This window comes from Camponotus floridanus, unplaced genomic scaffold (assembly GCF_003227725.1).
Source record: "Camponotus floridanus strain SB8 unplaced genomic scaffold, Cflo_v7.5 scaffold16, whole genome shotgun sequence".
NCBI classification, from domain to species: domain Eukaryota; kingdom Metazoa; phylum Arthropoda; class Insecta; order Hymenoptera; family Formicidae; genus Camponotus; species Camponotus floridanus.
In genome coordinates, this window is record NW_020229281.1 from 3,168,968 (window position 1) to 3,186,024 (window position 17,057).

Sequence of the window (17,057 nt, forward strand, 5' to 3'; positions counted from 1 at the left end):
TTACTTGTCGGAGTAAGGCATTTGATTGACCAATCAAAAGCAAGATATTTTAATCCTGATTGGTTGATCAAAATTTTAGACGAGTACATTTTCGATAGTTTCTTTTTTGTACGTATACTAATGGAGAATTTATTTTTCAATGTTACTAGCCCTGAATCTAGAGCTTCGTATCTCAGTTCAGAATCTTATGACCGTGTTATTATTTATCAATTTATTTCTTACACATTTAGCTATATTATATATAGCTGCATTAATAAAACTGGCAAGTGCAATCATCGATTTGTGACATTAAATATTTCTGATTTTTTCTTGTCCAACATTTTCCATATGAATGAATAATTTGATATTACATTATACAGTTTTTTTATGTTATGATAATACCGGTTGGTCATTTTCCTATCGAAGATATTTCAAAATAAAAGCAAATATATAATCGATCATTTTATTTAAATTATTAAATTAACAAACATGAGTAATAGTATTAGGACTGCAGTTTTAAAAAAGGTATTCTTTCTTTTTTTTTATTATAAAATGAAAATTTTACAAAAGTTAACTGGAATTTCTTTTGATATACTCGATTATATTTCTATTGTATTTTCAGATTACAAGATCTTTACAAAGTAATAAGAGTTTAAACATATCTGATATTGCATCTTACTTGCATTTTACAACACAGAAAACAAATGGAATCTATTCCTTTTTACTTCCATTAAAAACCAGACAATATGATATACAAAATAACATACAAAATATCATAGATAATGATCCAGATAGTATTTTTAATATCAGTACAGAAAACAATGTAATAGCTTTTAACTTTACTAGAGAAAAGTGTATTAAAGAAATTTTGGAACATAATTGTTCTGCAGTATCAGCTCCAGCTTTTGTCAATAATAAGAAAAATATCATAGTGGAGTTTAGTTCACCTAATATTGCAAAACCCTTTCATCTAGGACATTTAAGATCTACAATAATAGGAAATTATATTGCTAATATCAATAGCTTTGTAGAAAATAACGTCAAGAAAATAAATTACTTAGGTGATTGGGGTACGCAATATGGTTTAATTCAGTTAGGAATTGATATGGTAGATATTAGCGAGGATGAAATGAAAAAGAGTCCTATAAAAGCGCTATATATAGCATACATTACTGCCAATAAGTTGGCTGAAACTGATTCCTCCATATTAGATCGTGCAAGAAAAATATTTAATGATTTGGAAACTGGTATAGGAGTCACATGTGAACAATGGAAAACATTTAAACAGTACACTATTGAAGAATTGAAAAGGACTTATGGTAGAATTGGTATCACATTTGACGAGTATCATTGGGAATCTATGTACAATGCCAAAAATATGGAGAGATTAATTACATTAATGGAGAAAATGCAATTATTAGTAACAGATGAACAAAATAGAAAAGTTGTGAATCTAGATAATGATAAAATTATTCCTTTAATCAAAAGCGATGGTTCTACCTTGTACATAGCTAGAGATATTGCTGCAGCTATTGATAGATTTGAAAGGAATAATTTTGACTGTATGTATTATGTAGTGGATAATACTCAAGCTGAACATTTCTCGAACTTGTTGGAAATATTAAGACGAATGAAAGTGCCATGGGTTGAAAGATTGAAACATATAAGATTTGGTCGATTACATGGTATGAGTACGAGAAAGGGAAATGTAATATTTCTAGAAGATATCTTAAATACTACTAGAGATATCATGAAGCAGAAACAATTAGATTCATGTAGTAAGTTAATATGAATATTACTTTGACTAAACTATAATCCAATCTTATCTATAGTTCAATTTAATTATCTTGCAATATTTTTCAGCCACCAAAATTCAGTTAGATTCAACAGATAATAGCTCAGATATATTAGGCATTTCTGCAATGATAATCAACGATTTGAAGAAAAGACGACAACGAGATTACACATTCGATTTAAATGCAGCATTTGATGTAAATTTCTTATCAAAGTGTGTGCATAATTACTTAATTTTATATTCAATATATAATTTGGTTTAATTTTTTTTGTAAGGTCAGTTGAAAGGAGACACTGGCGTGAAGCTGCAATATACTCACTGTCGACTCATTAACTTAAAACGCAATTGCGGCGCTGTCTTACCTTCGGAATGCGAACCAAGCCTTTTACGAGAAGAAGTCGTCGATGAATTAATCGTATTAATTGCCAAATTCGAAGAGATAGTATTAAAATCGTACGAAGAAATGGAACCATGCATATTAACGGGATATCTCTTCCATTTGAGGTAAGTGTGTATTTGATATCAAATATTTACTATAATTATCTAATTGTGATAAATTACTTTTTTTATACAGTCACGTAATTAATAAGGCTTTCAAAACATTGAAAGTAAAAAATGAATCATCTGACGTTGCTAGTCAAAGATTGCTTTTGTTTCATGTTGCTAGAAATATTCTTGCACAAGGTATGAAATTACTTGGTCTGATGCCTCTGGAGGAAATGTAACACAATGAAAAGATGGTGAGTTAAAACACAATGCATTGTTTTTAAACTTGTTGTCATTGTGAAAATTATATATTGCAAAATATACGCACAGGGTAACTTTTTTTTAGACAAAGTATGTAATATTTTTCGAGATAATTTCTGTATACGATTTTATTGTATAACAGCAATGAAATTTATTATATCACATTAGAATAAGTAAATTAACGTTTGTTCCAAGTAAACTTTCTCCTGGCACCTTCCTGACCCCACTTCTTCCTTTCGCGCCTTCTCCAATCTCTCGTTAAAAGTCCAGCTATTCAAAAATAAATATAATTTTCTATTATCTAATATAAATTTAATTCATAATAATAGTTTCAGAAGGTACAATATTAAGCAAATATACATTATACATTAAAATATTTGCACATGATTTCACGTATCGATTGTTCCTTACCAACTCGCATTTTTTCGATCAACGATTTGTCTACAAAGCTGCGTAAGCCCCATGCGATACCCCAACGTACAACGCCACACTGTCCAGTAGGCCCTCCACCCTTAATTGTAGCCTCGATGTCTACTTTATTGCTCATATTTGTAAACATTAATGGAAATATAATCTGTAACAAATAAAATGTAAGGAACATTAGAGATAATTTATTTAAATTCAAGTCTTCTTGAAAATTTTTTCAATCACATGTAATAGTATTTCAGAATTATCAGTCACAAGAACAGATACATCTATTACAAAGAAAAGGAAATATGAAGAGAAATAATGAAAAAAAAAATATTAATAATGGATGGTAAAATAATTCAGGAATAACTATCTATAAAAGATGAATTATAAAATTAATGCATCATCGAGCATATCGGATCGTACCGGAATCAAATCATCCGATTTACAACGAGGGATATTGTTCCTTTGCTAATGTTGCTACGATAGTTTCCAGCATCTTATTCATCTCTAATAATTGCACTCTTAACAATTTTACAGCATCTTCATTCACTTTCATCGCAGTGATCAGTTTTTCAATCGTCGTTTGTAAAACGGCATCGGAGACCTCGTTGTTTTGCCGCTGCTTCAACCAAGCAGCGTGATCGTTCAGATTGACGTCGTCGTTCGCCAAGGGGATATTTTTCTGCGCTATTTCATAAGCGGCCTTCATTATATCTTTGGGTAGTCGCTTCTCGAGCGGATTAAGCGGTTTCACCACGAGTACATGTTTCCTGTTTTCAACGTCGATCTTATGATCCGACAGCCACTTGCGGAAAGCGTACGGAATTGTAGTGTTATGCAGGACCATCTCTGTGAAAAGAATCATCTTCGTTTGCCTCACCAGTTTCGTAAGTCCAGCATGATTCCTTAGACCCTGTATATCGTGCACGGCGATACCGACTAATAAATTCATCAGAATCACAGTAACGAACACTATAAACAATGTGAAAAGGATTTGCGAGCACACTGATAAAGGATGATAAATGATGAAGGAACCGCCTGTCGTCGATGAACTGTCCGCTTGATTGATGAGACCCTCAAAATCCAGTTCGCCGGCCATCATTGCCAGAACCTTGATCAGACCAGTAAAAGGATTACCAAAAGCGGGGTCGCCCGCGAATATTACACAGAAACTGATGGTAAAGCCGATCAGTAGCCCGGAGTATGCTAGCAACAGCTTGGCGAATTCAAATTGGATGTGCGTGAACATGGCAACGTAGGTGCCGAAGGCTGGTAATTGGCCCACCATCAGCATCAGGTTGGTCCAGGCACAAAGTATAGCGAACGCGCCGACGTAATTCTGCCAATCGTAGGTACGTCCCGTATAAATAAAGGACGTGACAAACACGCTTATAATCACCACGCCATCCAGGATATTGTCGATATTGATGAAGTATTGTAAGGCTGACTTATAGACCATGAAGCCGAATATTTTCCTTGGTATGGTGATGCACGTCAGTACTAGCGCGAGATACCATTGAATTTCGATGAACGGTTTGCGGAAAAGGAAATCAACCGCTCGTTTGCTATCGCATATCTTCGGACTGTCGGTGGTGACTTCGTGATTATAACATTTGTACGCTAAAGCGGTCAGCACGTAAGTAGTCATGCATATCACTGTCATGGCATATAGAAATATGCGCAGCAGATAGAGTTTACGTATCTTCTCCCACTTGAGATGTAGAAAAGCCATAACCAATGGATGCGATAGAAGATCCTTCCGATGCTCCTGCACGAAAGTATTTATGAAGCTTGTTTCGCACTTACTGTTGCTAGGAAAGAGAATGTCAAAGTGCAGTCGCATCTCGAACTCACGATTATGCGACACCGGTCGAGTCAGTCTGATCGAGGCATCCAATCGTTGACGGAACACATGCACCGACTCGGGAATCTTCTTCAGCACGACGTTCAGAGCAGACAGTCCGGTGCACGTGGTTGCGCTGATGTCAGCGCCCGCCCAGATAAGTGCGTCGACGCATCGTGATTGCTCGTTTAATGCAGCGATGTGAAGAGGAGTAAAGCCGGTCCGGTCGGCCGCGTTTACAAGAACGCCGTGTTTCAGCAACAGCTGCACCAATTCGATGGAAGAATCGGTACTCATCACGGCGAAGTGTAATGGCGTCCTATGCTCCCTATCCACAGCGTTGACGCTGGTCGGCATTGATGACAACAGTAGCTCAACGCATGGTATCGACTGTACGAAGCAGGCCACGTGTAACGGCGTCTGACCCAGATGATTCTTCTCAACGACGCTGGCTCCGTGTTCGAGAAGCAATCGCACCGTTTCCACCGCTTTCGCGCGTACAGCACTGTGGAGAACTGGCTCGATCACCTCCTGACAGATGTAATTGAGCTTGGCGCCGTTGTTTAGCAACGTGGTCGCGACTTGCCAGTTGTTGCCGAGCGCCGCGAAATGAAGCGGCGTGAAATGGGTGATGAAACTCTCGTAGTTGACGTCGGCGCCTCTCTTTATCAAATATTCCACGCAATCGACTCTGTTGCCCAGCGATGCGGCCAGGATGGCATTCATGCCAGTACGCGACTCTACGTAGTCGTAATGCGCGCCAGCGTTCTCCAGCTCCGGCAGAAGATGCAGCAAACCGCGATAGGATGCCCAAACGTAAGCGACGTTCCGTAATCGTTCGCTCTTGCACGCGTCTGGCAGAGCACGATTTTTCTCCATGTCGAATAATAGTCTAGTCTCTGTCGGATCGACGATAGACCATATCGCCGATCTTAATTTTGTACCGTTCACATAGTGATTCTTACAACATTCCAGATTATCGAAGAAGAGGGACTCGTCGGCTGGCGGCGGCACACCGGCATCGATCTCGATCTGCTTGCTATCGGACTCTGATGCCGACCTTACGCCATCGATCGTGATCTTTTGCGAACAATCCTCCGGCGAATACGCGCATCTCAAGGATCTGTAGGTGGAAGCCAATCTCACAGAGAGCGAATCATCCTTGCGATGATTGTTGAAGCTGGAATAGAGACGTTGTCTACCCTCGTCGAGAATAATCGGCAATCTCAAAGTGTTCGTCTTGAGGTCGTTCGTGTTTTTTGCTTCTTCCACCGAATCTCGCTCATTTTTGTGCATCCTGGCGCGAATCAAGATTTATTTATGATCGAGGATAATTTTGCCGAAAAATTAAAATTATATATTTCGCTTCTCCCCTATTTTTTCGAGCCAAGTTCGAGGATATGTATTTTTTTATTCGATCTTTTTCTTTATTCTTTTTTATTTGAATCATTCGCGATCTAGTGACTTGATCGTTGGTATTTTTACAATTGGTATTTTCCTGTTATTTCAGCTATTTCCACATTCTCGCGGACAAAGATTTCGTATCTTATCTCATTCATTTGTAATTATAATAGTCCTGTCATCTCTGTTATTCCACGTGTCAGAATTATTTCAGTTACCAGTATTATATTTAGTTTCCGACGTAAGCATCCATAATCGAGCACCAATTAATATCGATGATTCGCGCAAAGAGGCATTTCAATTATTCATTTGAGCTGCACCGATTTAATCATGACTTCACCTGGATTACTTAATAATATTTCGCGGATAAAATTATTTTTTTTTTAAGTTCCTATTGTTGCTGATATATTTTTCCCTGCTCGCGAGAATACATATCTTTTCATTAACGAAATAATATATTGTATTCACATGTTTAATTTTCGCGATTATATTATATAAGCAATCTTTCCTCTTGTTTGTATTAGTAGTATATAATATTTAGTTAATATTTAGTTAATATTTAGTTAATAATTTTTCGTTTACTGAAGGTTCAACAGAATCGACTAATTTTAAATGTATTATATAAAAAAAATATTCACTGCATTTTAACGTGTCAAGACTCTTCAAATGATAAAAATTCAATTGTCAATCAATTGTCTTTCACAAATATTATATTCTCCTCTCTTCTCTTATTATCGGCTTCATATATAGTTGCTACTTTAACGCTCCCGCTTTTGGAAACCCGTATTTATAAGAGTCTAAAAACTGACCGAGAAAATTTAAATCCACTTAAAATGCAAAGACGGGCGTCTAGAAGGATTTCAGGTACATGTCCTAACATGAAAGAGATATGTATGTCCACTTGAAATGTCTGTCATTCTCGAGTTATCTCTATCGTTGCACGTTCGACGATTTCGCTAGTATTACACACGGACTTGACTGGTTTGTATGATTGCACTACACGTACTGCACAACGCATTTTACTCTGCGTACATATCTGTCGGTTGGTCGATTGTGCGTGAAGAATTCGCGAACAGGGAGGTAGAAGCGCTACGGATAAAATATATAAATATAAAGAGAAATGTAGGTTGATATCGAGATTTATTTCTTGTGCACACATGATTAAACTGTCCTAAATTCCGGATCTAGATAATGCTGGAAAAAATCATTGGAAAGTCGTTTGACTTTCATTCTGTAGCGTTAGATTTTTTAACATTATTATTTACATCTGTTATCGTTAAGATAAATAAGATAATTAAGAGAAAATATTCTCTTAGATGCAGATATTTGCGTTCTTAATCATAATGTAATGATAAAATTATTTTTCTTGTTGAAAATCAATGAGAATGAAGGCTAAATGTATAAGATAAGAAGACTATGATATCTTTATGAAAAGTGTCTATGGTACATAAATTGAATTCGCTAAATACATTAATCATTGTGTGGCAAAACCACAATAGTTTTAAATAGCTCATAAAATTTAAATGGCTCATTCTTCATTCAATATAATTGAATATTTTGAAAATCCAGCAATAAATCAATCATCATTTGCATTATTCCCGCTTCCGTTTAATCGGTTGTTCAATATCTTCTTTATTCAATTCTTTTTTGCAGGAAACATTTTGTATTCTTTTTTTCTTTTCTCCTTTTTTTTCTCTCTCTCTCTTGCAAAGCGCCGAGTTTTTTTATAATTTCTCGAATCTGAACTGCGTATATATCTAGTTGAAGGTCTTTCACCGCATGATCGCGAATATATGACTGATTTACATAATTTTTAATTTTGTATTCATTTTGAGTATATTTGCAAAATCTCTGCCAAGATATTTTCGAAATTGATATACGAAATCACTGAGCATGAAATATGTATATTTCGTATTAGTATTTGTTTTAATAAAAATAACATTTTTTTCAAATTCAAGACACGAAATAGTTTTACATCGCGATAATTTTATTAAAGCCGACAAGAGAATCCTTCAATCTCACGACGCAATAAAATATGTAATAAATTTTTTACAACTTTTTTTCTAGTCAGCAAACTTTGAGAATTAAAAGATAATCAATTATATGATGAATAAATTCGACAGATACAGCATGGAAAATAACGTGGATTCAAAGTACAAAGTTCAATACGTTTTTAAACTTCAGCCTCTACATTCTTCTTCAAAAGATGAATCTATAATTCAATGTCCTCGTTTTATCTCGTTGTCAGGTTTCCTATTTCGAAAGTTGAGATTGAACGAGAGAATTTATGCATAACAGAACCGGTTTTTTGACAGTCTACGCGTACCGTTAGCATCATACATGTATTCTTCGAATCTGATCGAAAATCTTAAAGAACTTGACTATCGAGAGATTTGAGGCTTTCTTATTAAATTTAATCAATACAAGTTTAACTCGTGTAATAAATCTTGATGGAAAATACGCAACAATAGCCCGTATATACTATTTTTATTTAGATTTGTGCTAAAATTGCAATTTTAAAACTTTCTCTACTGAAGAATATAATTATATAATAATAATTATATGACAATATGACAATAATATATAGAAAGAAAAATAAATAAAAAAAGACAATTAATATTGAAATATGTTAAAAATATGTAAAAAACAGATGTACAGCCACAAAAATTAAATCATACCGGTTTCAAAATAATATACTGGGCCGGTTAATTATATATAGATATTGAATTCAGAAATAAAGAATTTTTTCTGACGAATCGAACATCTTATAAAAACCTGCACATGTGGAGGAATGTTTAGAATAACGTAAATTGTCCTGTTTTCTCTAAGGTTTTCTCTAAGGTCTCATCAATATACACATGTTAGTATTCGCGTCATGAAATCTACGTTTTTTTGTAGATTAGAAGTACCAAATACATACTAAATATTTGAAAATACATGTATTTTAGAAAAGTGGAATAGAATTCTTTTCTCTCTTATGAGGAAATATCTTTTATAATTATTGCGTAAAAACAAAGTAATTTATTTGTATTTATTATGCAAATAGTGTTTCTTTAAATATAAAATTCATATATAAGGATGAAATTAATACGGTTGATAATGGACACACGATCACATTTATATCAGAAATAAGACAACAAGATTGATAAGTATTTTCTGGAAGATATAAAACGCATAAAAATATCATAAAAATATCAATTCTGCGATATTTTAATTATTCATCGTGTATTCATTCTCGAATCCCAAATTTCAAAGCGGAAACTTGAAGCGGAATATTCATTTGGAAAATATTTTAGAATATAATTTTATCGACAATTTTATTTATTTATACCCTTCATTTTTACAAGTTCTCGAAGGAGAGTATGATTTTTCTCGCAAATTTCTCTGAGTTCCGCGATATCATCCTTGAATTTATTGCAATCCTGTATCAGCATATCCTCATCGATACCACGACGACGACACGCGTTCATATCACTTTTAAAATACGCTTTTGCAAAATAACTTTTCTTGCGTATCGCGGAGAAATTGTTCTGACCGTCTCCTTCCTTGGCGATCTTGTAAGAGGCCGAGAGAACATCGCGCGGTAATCTCTTCTCCCTGGGGTTTAACGGACGAACAGTCAGGACGGCACGTAAAGGTGATGGTAAGAGCAATGTGGTCCATCGGAAGAACTTGACAAAGCGTTTCGATGGCGTAAATCCTAGAAAAATTGCCACCTCCACGTCATGAATCAATTTTGTCTGACGAACAAGTTTTGCAAGACCGGCCGTTTTTTGCAGGCCTTTGATATCATGCACAGCTATGCCGATCAATAGATTCATTAGCACGATCGTCACAAACAGGAGGAATAATACGAAAAGAAGTTGGACTGTGATTTGTCCCAAGCCGAATGATTCTTCGAATTTGTCGTAGCGTTTGGTAGATCCGAAGAAGAAATCTTCGAAGTTTAACTCGCCGGTCATCATCACGAGGACTTTCGTGAGACCAATGTGTGGGCTCTTGAACGACTGGGTACGAGGAAATATTACACAGAAGCTCGCCGTGAAGCCTACCAGCAGACAGGCGTAGGCTAGGAGCAGTTTAAATACTTGTGCCTGAACACTAGTAAACATAGCGACATATGCGCCGAATACCGGTAACTGCCCGATCATTAGCATTAGATTGCTCCAACCGCAGAGCACAGCAAAGGCACCCAGATAATTCTGCCACTCGAACGTTTCTTTTTTATAGAGGAATGATGTGGCGAACACGCTGACTATCACAAACCATTCAACCAGATTTTCGATTTGCAAAAACTGTCTGACGGATTGATAACTAGGAATGACACTCACTTTGCGGAAGGCTTCCAATATACTGAGTATTGCCAACACGTACCACATACTTTCGAGTAACTCTGTTTGTTTGGGAAAAGTGTAGCTGCAGTTCGTGCACGTTTTATTTTGAATATTTGTAAAGTTTTCATTAATATTCGTACAGTTCACCGTAGATGCGTTATAACAGTCGTGAGCTAGAGCGGTTATCACCCAGCTCGTAAATATCAGCACGTATATTAGATAGAAGAGCAATCGAGCGGCGTAATATTTTCGAATCTTATGCCATTTGAGGTGAAGAAAAGACTGGCATAGTGGATGTTCTAAGATCTCCTTGTAACCTTCCTTTACGAAAGCGTTCAGGTAGCCGATTTCAGGCAAACGGCTATGTCGATTTCGTCGATGCTGCAACAGTGGATGAAAGTCCAATTGTAGTTCGAGTTCGCCCGCAAATCCTTGCCGGTTTAAAGTCAGAGACGCATCTAGTCTACGCTCAAATACGTCAAGGGAAGTCGGAGTCTTCCGCAACACAATGGACAGGGCGCTGTTACCGCCAATGGTTCTCGCACTGAGGTCCGCCTCGTGCTTTATCAGCATGTTGACGCATTGTGACAGTTCGTTGGAGGCGGCAATGTGCAATGGCGTGTAACCGTACTTGTCAGCCTTGTTCACATTCGCTCGCCACTTTAGCAAGAGCTCGGTGATCTCCTCGGTCATTAGGGATTTGCCCAAAGCCAGATGCAGTGGTGTCCGACCTTCGTCGTCCTCTGCGTTGGGATCCGCGTGACCTTTCAACAGTATTTCCACACATTCTAGAGAATGTGAGCGAGCCGCCAAGTGCAACGCTGTATATCCTCGATGATTTTTCAGTTGAAGATCAGCCTTCGCTTCGATCAGAAGAATTAGATTGTCCGGGTAGCCGGCTTCTGCGGCCAAATGCAGAGCAGTGTTCTTCTTGGCGGTAGGCAAATCTACCTGACAGCCAGCCTTAAGAAGTACATCTAAACAAGTCGGGTCGCCCCGGTCGGCCGCGTGATGAATAGCGGCATATCCGTCCTGATCCAGGCGATTCAGTTCATTACTGTTCGGCGCCAATAGAGTTAGCACGCGTAAAGCATTTGTACGTGCTGCCGCATGTAGCACCGTCTCTTCGGCATCGTCTGACGATTCTGGACTGATACCATGCTGCACCAAATACTGGGCGACGTCGAACGCATCGCCAAAGGCGGCATAATGAAACGGTGTGTGCTTCATACTAGTATCGAACTTCGCGCCCTCTTCTATCAGATACTTGACACCGTCCAGACAGTTTCGAAACGCGCATAGATGCAACGGGGTAAGACCGTGCTCGGGCTCGGTGTAATTAATATTGGCGCCGTGCTGGCACAAATGGCAAATAATATCAGTACGACCCATGAAACTGGCCTGCAGTAACAACACGTTGATCTCATTCGACTTGGGGGCTGGGAGAACCGTCTCGGTTAGCATATCGTTCGTCGCAGTTAATTCCAGGTTTTCCCAAAACTGCGATTTGCAACATATACGCTTCTTATGCTCCGTCAGGACGTTGCCTATAAAGTCTTCATTGATGCGCAAGCAAGTGCGATTGATCTCCTCGGAATAGGGACGTTCGCTGATGAAAGAGTAATCCATGTGAGATGCAGGAGTTATCGGACTATCGAGAGATAATGGAGAATTACACTGAGTGCGACCACTCTCGAGTTCATAGCTGTCTTGTTTGGACGAGAAACGTTTGTTCTTTAACCGAGTCAGGAACAAGGAAGCCGTACTTGTACGAGTCAATAAAGACGGGGCGGTTCTTGAAGCCCGTTCATCATTATTTTCCTCCGTGCCTTTCTCCGAAAAGGATTTGAATTTGATGTTATCCACCATCTTCGCCTATTGCCGTATTACATTCAGTTACCTATAAACGTGATACATCTATTTGACAAAGTCAAAGTGCTTGATAAGAGAAGTATAACCGGTGTTTCGACTAGAGCAGTGCAAAATTTTTGTACGTGTAAAGGCCTTAACTAAGGAGTGCGGCGGTAACCTCAGGCACGTGCGCGTCACAAATGTAAGGTGGCAATCTAATAACAAAAAATTATATAAATAAATTATATAAATAATAATAATAAAATTATATAAAAAATTATATAAAAAAATTATATAAATAATAATAATAAAATTATATAAAAAATAATATATAAAAAAATTACATAAATAAATTATATAAATAATAATAATAAAATTATATAAAATATAATATATGTTCCCTTATTGTGTTATTTATATAAAAAATTATATAAATAACACAATAAGAGGACAATAGGTTTTCACATCACCCATAAGGTATTATTGTTGATGCGTTTTTTTTTTAAGTGGTTTCCCCAGTACGCCTATTCCACTAGAGATGACAAATAATGATTCTCGTGGAAAGGGAAATTTTATAGAAATTAATATACGAAGCTAATAAGAAAGTAATATACAAAGTTAATAATATAAAAGCATAGAATGTTAGATGAGCATTGAATTTAGAAATATTAGATAGCAGAAATATTAATTTCATTTTTTAAGCCGTTTACAAGAATTTACAAGAATTTGAGACAAAATATCGACGGGAATATTAGAAGAACTAGTACGCATTAGCGAAAATAAAGATGCATTACTTAAGCAAGAACGTTGATCAGTTTTATATATTTTAATTTCGAAAAGGAGCATTCGCAAAATGTATATATGTAAATATGTGGAGCCAAACATCGAAAAAATTCGAAGACCAAAATTTATAAGTTTTGGATAATTCGATATATCTAAAATTTTAAAAAGGTCTATCCCTATTTCTGACCGCGTTTTAAGAGTTAAATCACTTTGCAAATCGTAAAATTCTTCTTGAAACTCTAGATTCTGTTCTTCAACTATAACTGTAAAAGGATTTTCAAAAAGAATTAGATATTTTTAAGTGTTTCGAAATCACTGAAACGCGTATCAAATTGAATTATTAATGACTCGATTAAATGGAGATGTGTCTTAAAATTACAATCTTTGTCATATTCTGTAAAGAGAATTTGGCAAGATGGATAAAAATAAAAGATATCGTTTTGTGAGTTTTTAATAACACTAATTTTCTACGGAATGAGTCAATATGACTTATTAATTGAGAAATTGTCTAGTTTGACTTTGCAGCTTCAGATTTACATTATTTAAATGAGAAGTTAAATAGATAATAAAAGCTAGTTCGGAAAGAAAATCTATATCTTTAAATAAGGGCATATCTTTATAAATGGCATTATGTTCCTCAAGGAAGGATTGGAATTTTCGACGATTAAGAGATCTATTACCGCCTTTAATTGCATTAACAATTTTGGATATAATTTGCATAATTTAACTGCTTTTCCGCATAATGCTTCTTGGTATATGATACAGTGAATGACAGGAAAAAATCGATATTAAATTTTTTAAGTGTTTGTTCAACGGCTCTGAAAATGTCTATACTGGTTGTTGTGTCATGCAATGGTACGAAATCTAATAGCTCCTCGACACATGAGAAATCGAATTTTGTATGATTCGAGCAAAAATACTCAATTGACTCACGTGTCGGTGCTTTCATCGAGACATAATGAGAAATATGAGCACGTTGACAATAAACATTTCAATTTCTCTTCTATGGAAGACGCGATATGAGTGATTCTCGATACCATTGTATTTCTAATGGAATACTAGAAGCTTCTGTTAATGTTAAAGAATTTTCGAATGATTTTACAGCCTCGATAAGGCATTCTTTTACAAATTCATCCTCGGTAAATGATTTGGAATTTTTAGCGATAAGGTGCGATATAGAATATGAAGCAATAATTGCTTTTGCAGAAGATGTAGCGTTATCCGCGTCGAAATTTATAATACAATTTTCTCTATGTACTAATTTTAATCTTTCTACCAGATTAAGTTTTTCTTGGCCCACATATTTTGAATACTCCTCGAAATGTTTTCCCTTATAATGTTTATCAATAACAAATTTTTTTACAATAGATGGTTCCTATTCGCACAATAGACAAATCGTTTTATTGGAAATGCATGCAAAGAAACTATCTTCCCACACTTTATCATAATGTTGTACGTACCTCTGTTCACCAGCCATCCTTCACGTTTAATAAAATTAAATGTGAAAATAGGTGAAAAGATACGCAAGAAACACTCTTTAATAATGCAAAGGATTGCACACGCAAATTTCACAAGAAATTGATTGCGTGTCGAGTATCGCGAGTATTACTGATAAGCGATATTCTCTTATTTTTAATAAATTGGTCAATTGTGCGGAACTCGCCGCGTAATCAAAACGCGGTCAGAAAGAGGGATAGACCTTTTTAAAATTTTAGATATATCGAATTATCCAAAACTTATAAATTTTGGTCTTCGAATTTTTTCAATGTTTGGCTCCACATATTTACATATATACATTTTGCGAATGCTCCTTTTCGAAAATATATAAAAACTGATAAACATTCTTGCTTAAGTGATGCATCTTTATCTTCGCTAATACGTACTAGTTCTTCTAATAATCCCGTCGATATTTTGTCTTTCGTAAATTCTTGTAAACGGCTTAAAAAATAAAATTAATATTTCTGCTATCTAATATTTCTAAATTCTATGCTCATCTAACATTCTATGCTTTTATATTATTAACTTTGTATATTACTTTCTTATTAGCTTCGTATATTAATTTCTATAAAATTTTCCTTCCCACGGGAATCATTATTTGTCATCTCTAGTGGAATAGGCCTACTGGGGAAACCACTTAAAAAAAATGCATCAACAATAGTACCTCATGGGTGATGTGGAAACCTATTGTCCCCTTATTGTGTTATTTATATAATTTTTTATATAAACAACACAATAAGGGAACATTTATTATATTTTATATAATTTTACTATTATTATTTATATAATTTATGTAATTTTTTATATATTTGTTATATAATTTTATTATTATTATTTATATAATTTATTTATATAACTTTTTATATATTATTTTTTATATAATTTTTTGTTAGAGAGCGGTAGGCATGAGCTAAGAAATCCGGCCGAAAGGTGCAAATAATTGACAACACTGGACTAGAGAATTAGATTCTGATAAATTGTATCAATTCCCGCCCTCTCTATCACGATCTTATGTCCACATAATTAAAACATCTTACATAAATTAAAATTTCAAACTATCACATCAGAAATATATATATGGACAATATTTCTAATTTCTCAAATTAATCGATGTATAAAGCAAGACTGAGATATGTTTAATGTTAAAATTATATGAATATTACATAAAAAATATATTTAATATAAAATGAAAATCAACCAATGTATTCTAAAGCTGCACACAATTGTGTGTATTAATATAAATTTAATTTTGATGTAGTATTTGAAAGCGTTTTTTACAACTTTGATATATTATAGTGAGACATGACACGTTCCGTATTATACATTCCGTATTATACATTTCTCGTTTTGACAAAAATACTGTAAGGGCATAACATCTGAATCTAATGCAAAGCACATCGCGCAAAAATTGGAAAAATTGTTAAATAATTAAAAGAAAAATTCTCTCTCTCTACAATTTGCTTCGAGTTAGTTAATGATATTTATAAAAAATTAATAAAAGCGATATTTCTCTTTCTCGATAACATATTGATACGAATAATAATATTAACATACCGATTCACATATGTACTACAAAGATAGGGAAAAAATATAGAAAGCTTACGGATTTGATAAGAAGCAATAAATATTATATTACGTAGCATCTTACTCATAATTAAAAAAACTTTACATAATTAAAAATAAATATAGGTTTGTATATAGAGGTGAGTAAAATACTAAATAATTTCAAAATATTCAAAGATAATTATTTTATTTCTCTTTATATATATATATATATATATATATATATATATATATATAGTTTCATAAATATTTGATTTTATTTATATTCGATTTGTATTTGTCTTAGGATAAAAATTGAAAATAAAAAAATGTTGAAATTATGATGGAAATCACAAAATAAAAATCAAATATTTATGAAACTATATATATATATTATATATATTATAAAGAGAAATAAAAATATAAATTTCTGAATAGGATGAATTTTATATACGCAAAAAATAAATAGAACCTTCAATTACATGGAGGTAAATATTTTGATATTATGCCCTTCGAATAAAAGGTAAATTATTTTCAATGATATATCTTGGATTTAATATTGCGGCTCTTATCGCGAATTGTCCTAGACAATTGTCATCAAGACGGAGATATTGTTCGATAAGTGAGACAATTTACCTTGCACAAAACAGAACTCGACGCCGAGAATTGATGATCGTTTCGATCGCATCACCTCGTTCTATCGCCAGACTGATTAATACTGACAATGAGAGCGAAAGAGCGTACAGGATAAGCTTCTGGCTCCATCATACCGGTTATACTGGCTTGGATGTTACATGTTTTCGATACCGACTGGCTATCAAAGATGAGCAGAGAAGGTCATCTTCCTCTCGAAGAACGTCACATATTTTTCGCG

General features: G+C 34.7%; 2 protein-coding genes across 3 annotated transcripts; one reads left to right on the forward strand and one right to left on the reverse strand.

The window, feature by feature from the left end:
• Positions 1-428: 428 nt before the first annotated feature.
• Positions 429-3,096, forward strand: LOC105255943 (probable arginine--tRNA ligase, mitochondrial). Of its 2 annotated transcripts, none has more exons than XM_020028994.2 (6): positions 429-504; positions 602-1,757; positions 1,843-1,970; positions 2,055-2,278; positions 2,442-2,514; positions 2,851-3,096. In XM_020028994.2, exons 1-5 carry the CDS (start codon positions 469-471, stop codon positions 2,497-2,499), a joined length of 1,602 nt encoding a protein of 533 aa, XP_019884553.1. In that variant the 5' UTR covers positions 429-468; the 3' UTR covers positions 2,500-2,514; positions 2,851-3,096. The 2 variants fall into 2 exon arrangements, with proteins under 2 accessions (XP_019884553.1, XP_011263803.1); XM_011265501.3 differs by having other exon boundaries at positions 430-504; positions 2,349-2,514.
• On the reverse strand, positions 2,992-17,057 carry LOC105255960. The gene is made up of 4 exons (XM_025406977.1): positions 16,820-17,057; positions 9,508-12,576; positions 3,356-6,091; positions 2,992-3,095 (listed from the first exon to the last, which is right to left on the reverse strand). The coding sequence occupies exons 2-3, from the start codon at positions 12,377-12,379 to the stop codon at positions 3,375-3,377; spliced, it is 5,589 nt and encodes a 1,862-aa protein (XP_025262762.1). The 5' UTR covers positions 12,380-12,576; positions 16,820-17,057; the 3' UTR covers positions 2,992-3,095; positions 3,356-3,374.

Bases quoted from the DNA above. Each gene is read 5' to 3' on its own strand.
- LOC105255943 (XM_011265501.3), top strand. From the start codon at position 469: ATGAGTAATAGTATTAGGACTGCAGTTTTAAAAAAG. The intron at 505-601 runs GTATTCTTTCTT...TTGTATTTTCAG, and splicing joins GGACTGCAGTTTTAAAAAAG to ATTACAAGATCTTTACAAAG. The intron at 1,758-1,842 runs GTAAGTTAATAT...AATATTTTTCAG, and splicing joins GAAACAATTAGATTCATGTA to CCACCAAAATTCAGTTAGAT.
- LOC105255960 (XM_025406977.1), bottom strand. From the start codon at position 12,379: ATGGTGGATAACATCAAATTCAAATCCTTTTCGGAGAAAGGCACGGAG. The intron at 6,092-9,507 runs GTATAAATAAAT...TCGATCATAAAT, and splicing joins AGAACTTGTAAAAATGAAGG to AAATCTTGATTCGCGCCAGG.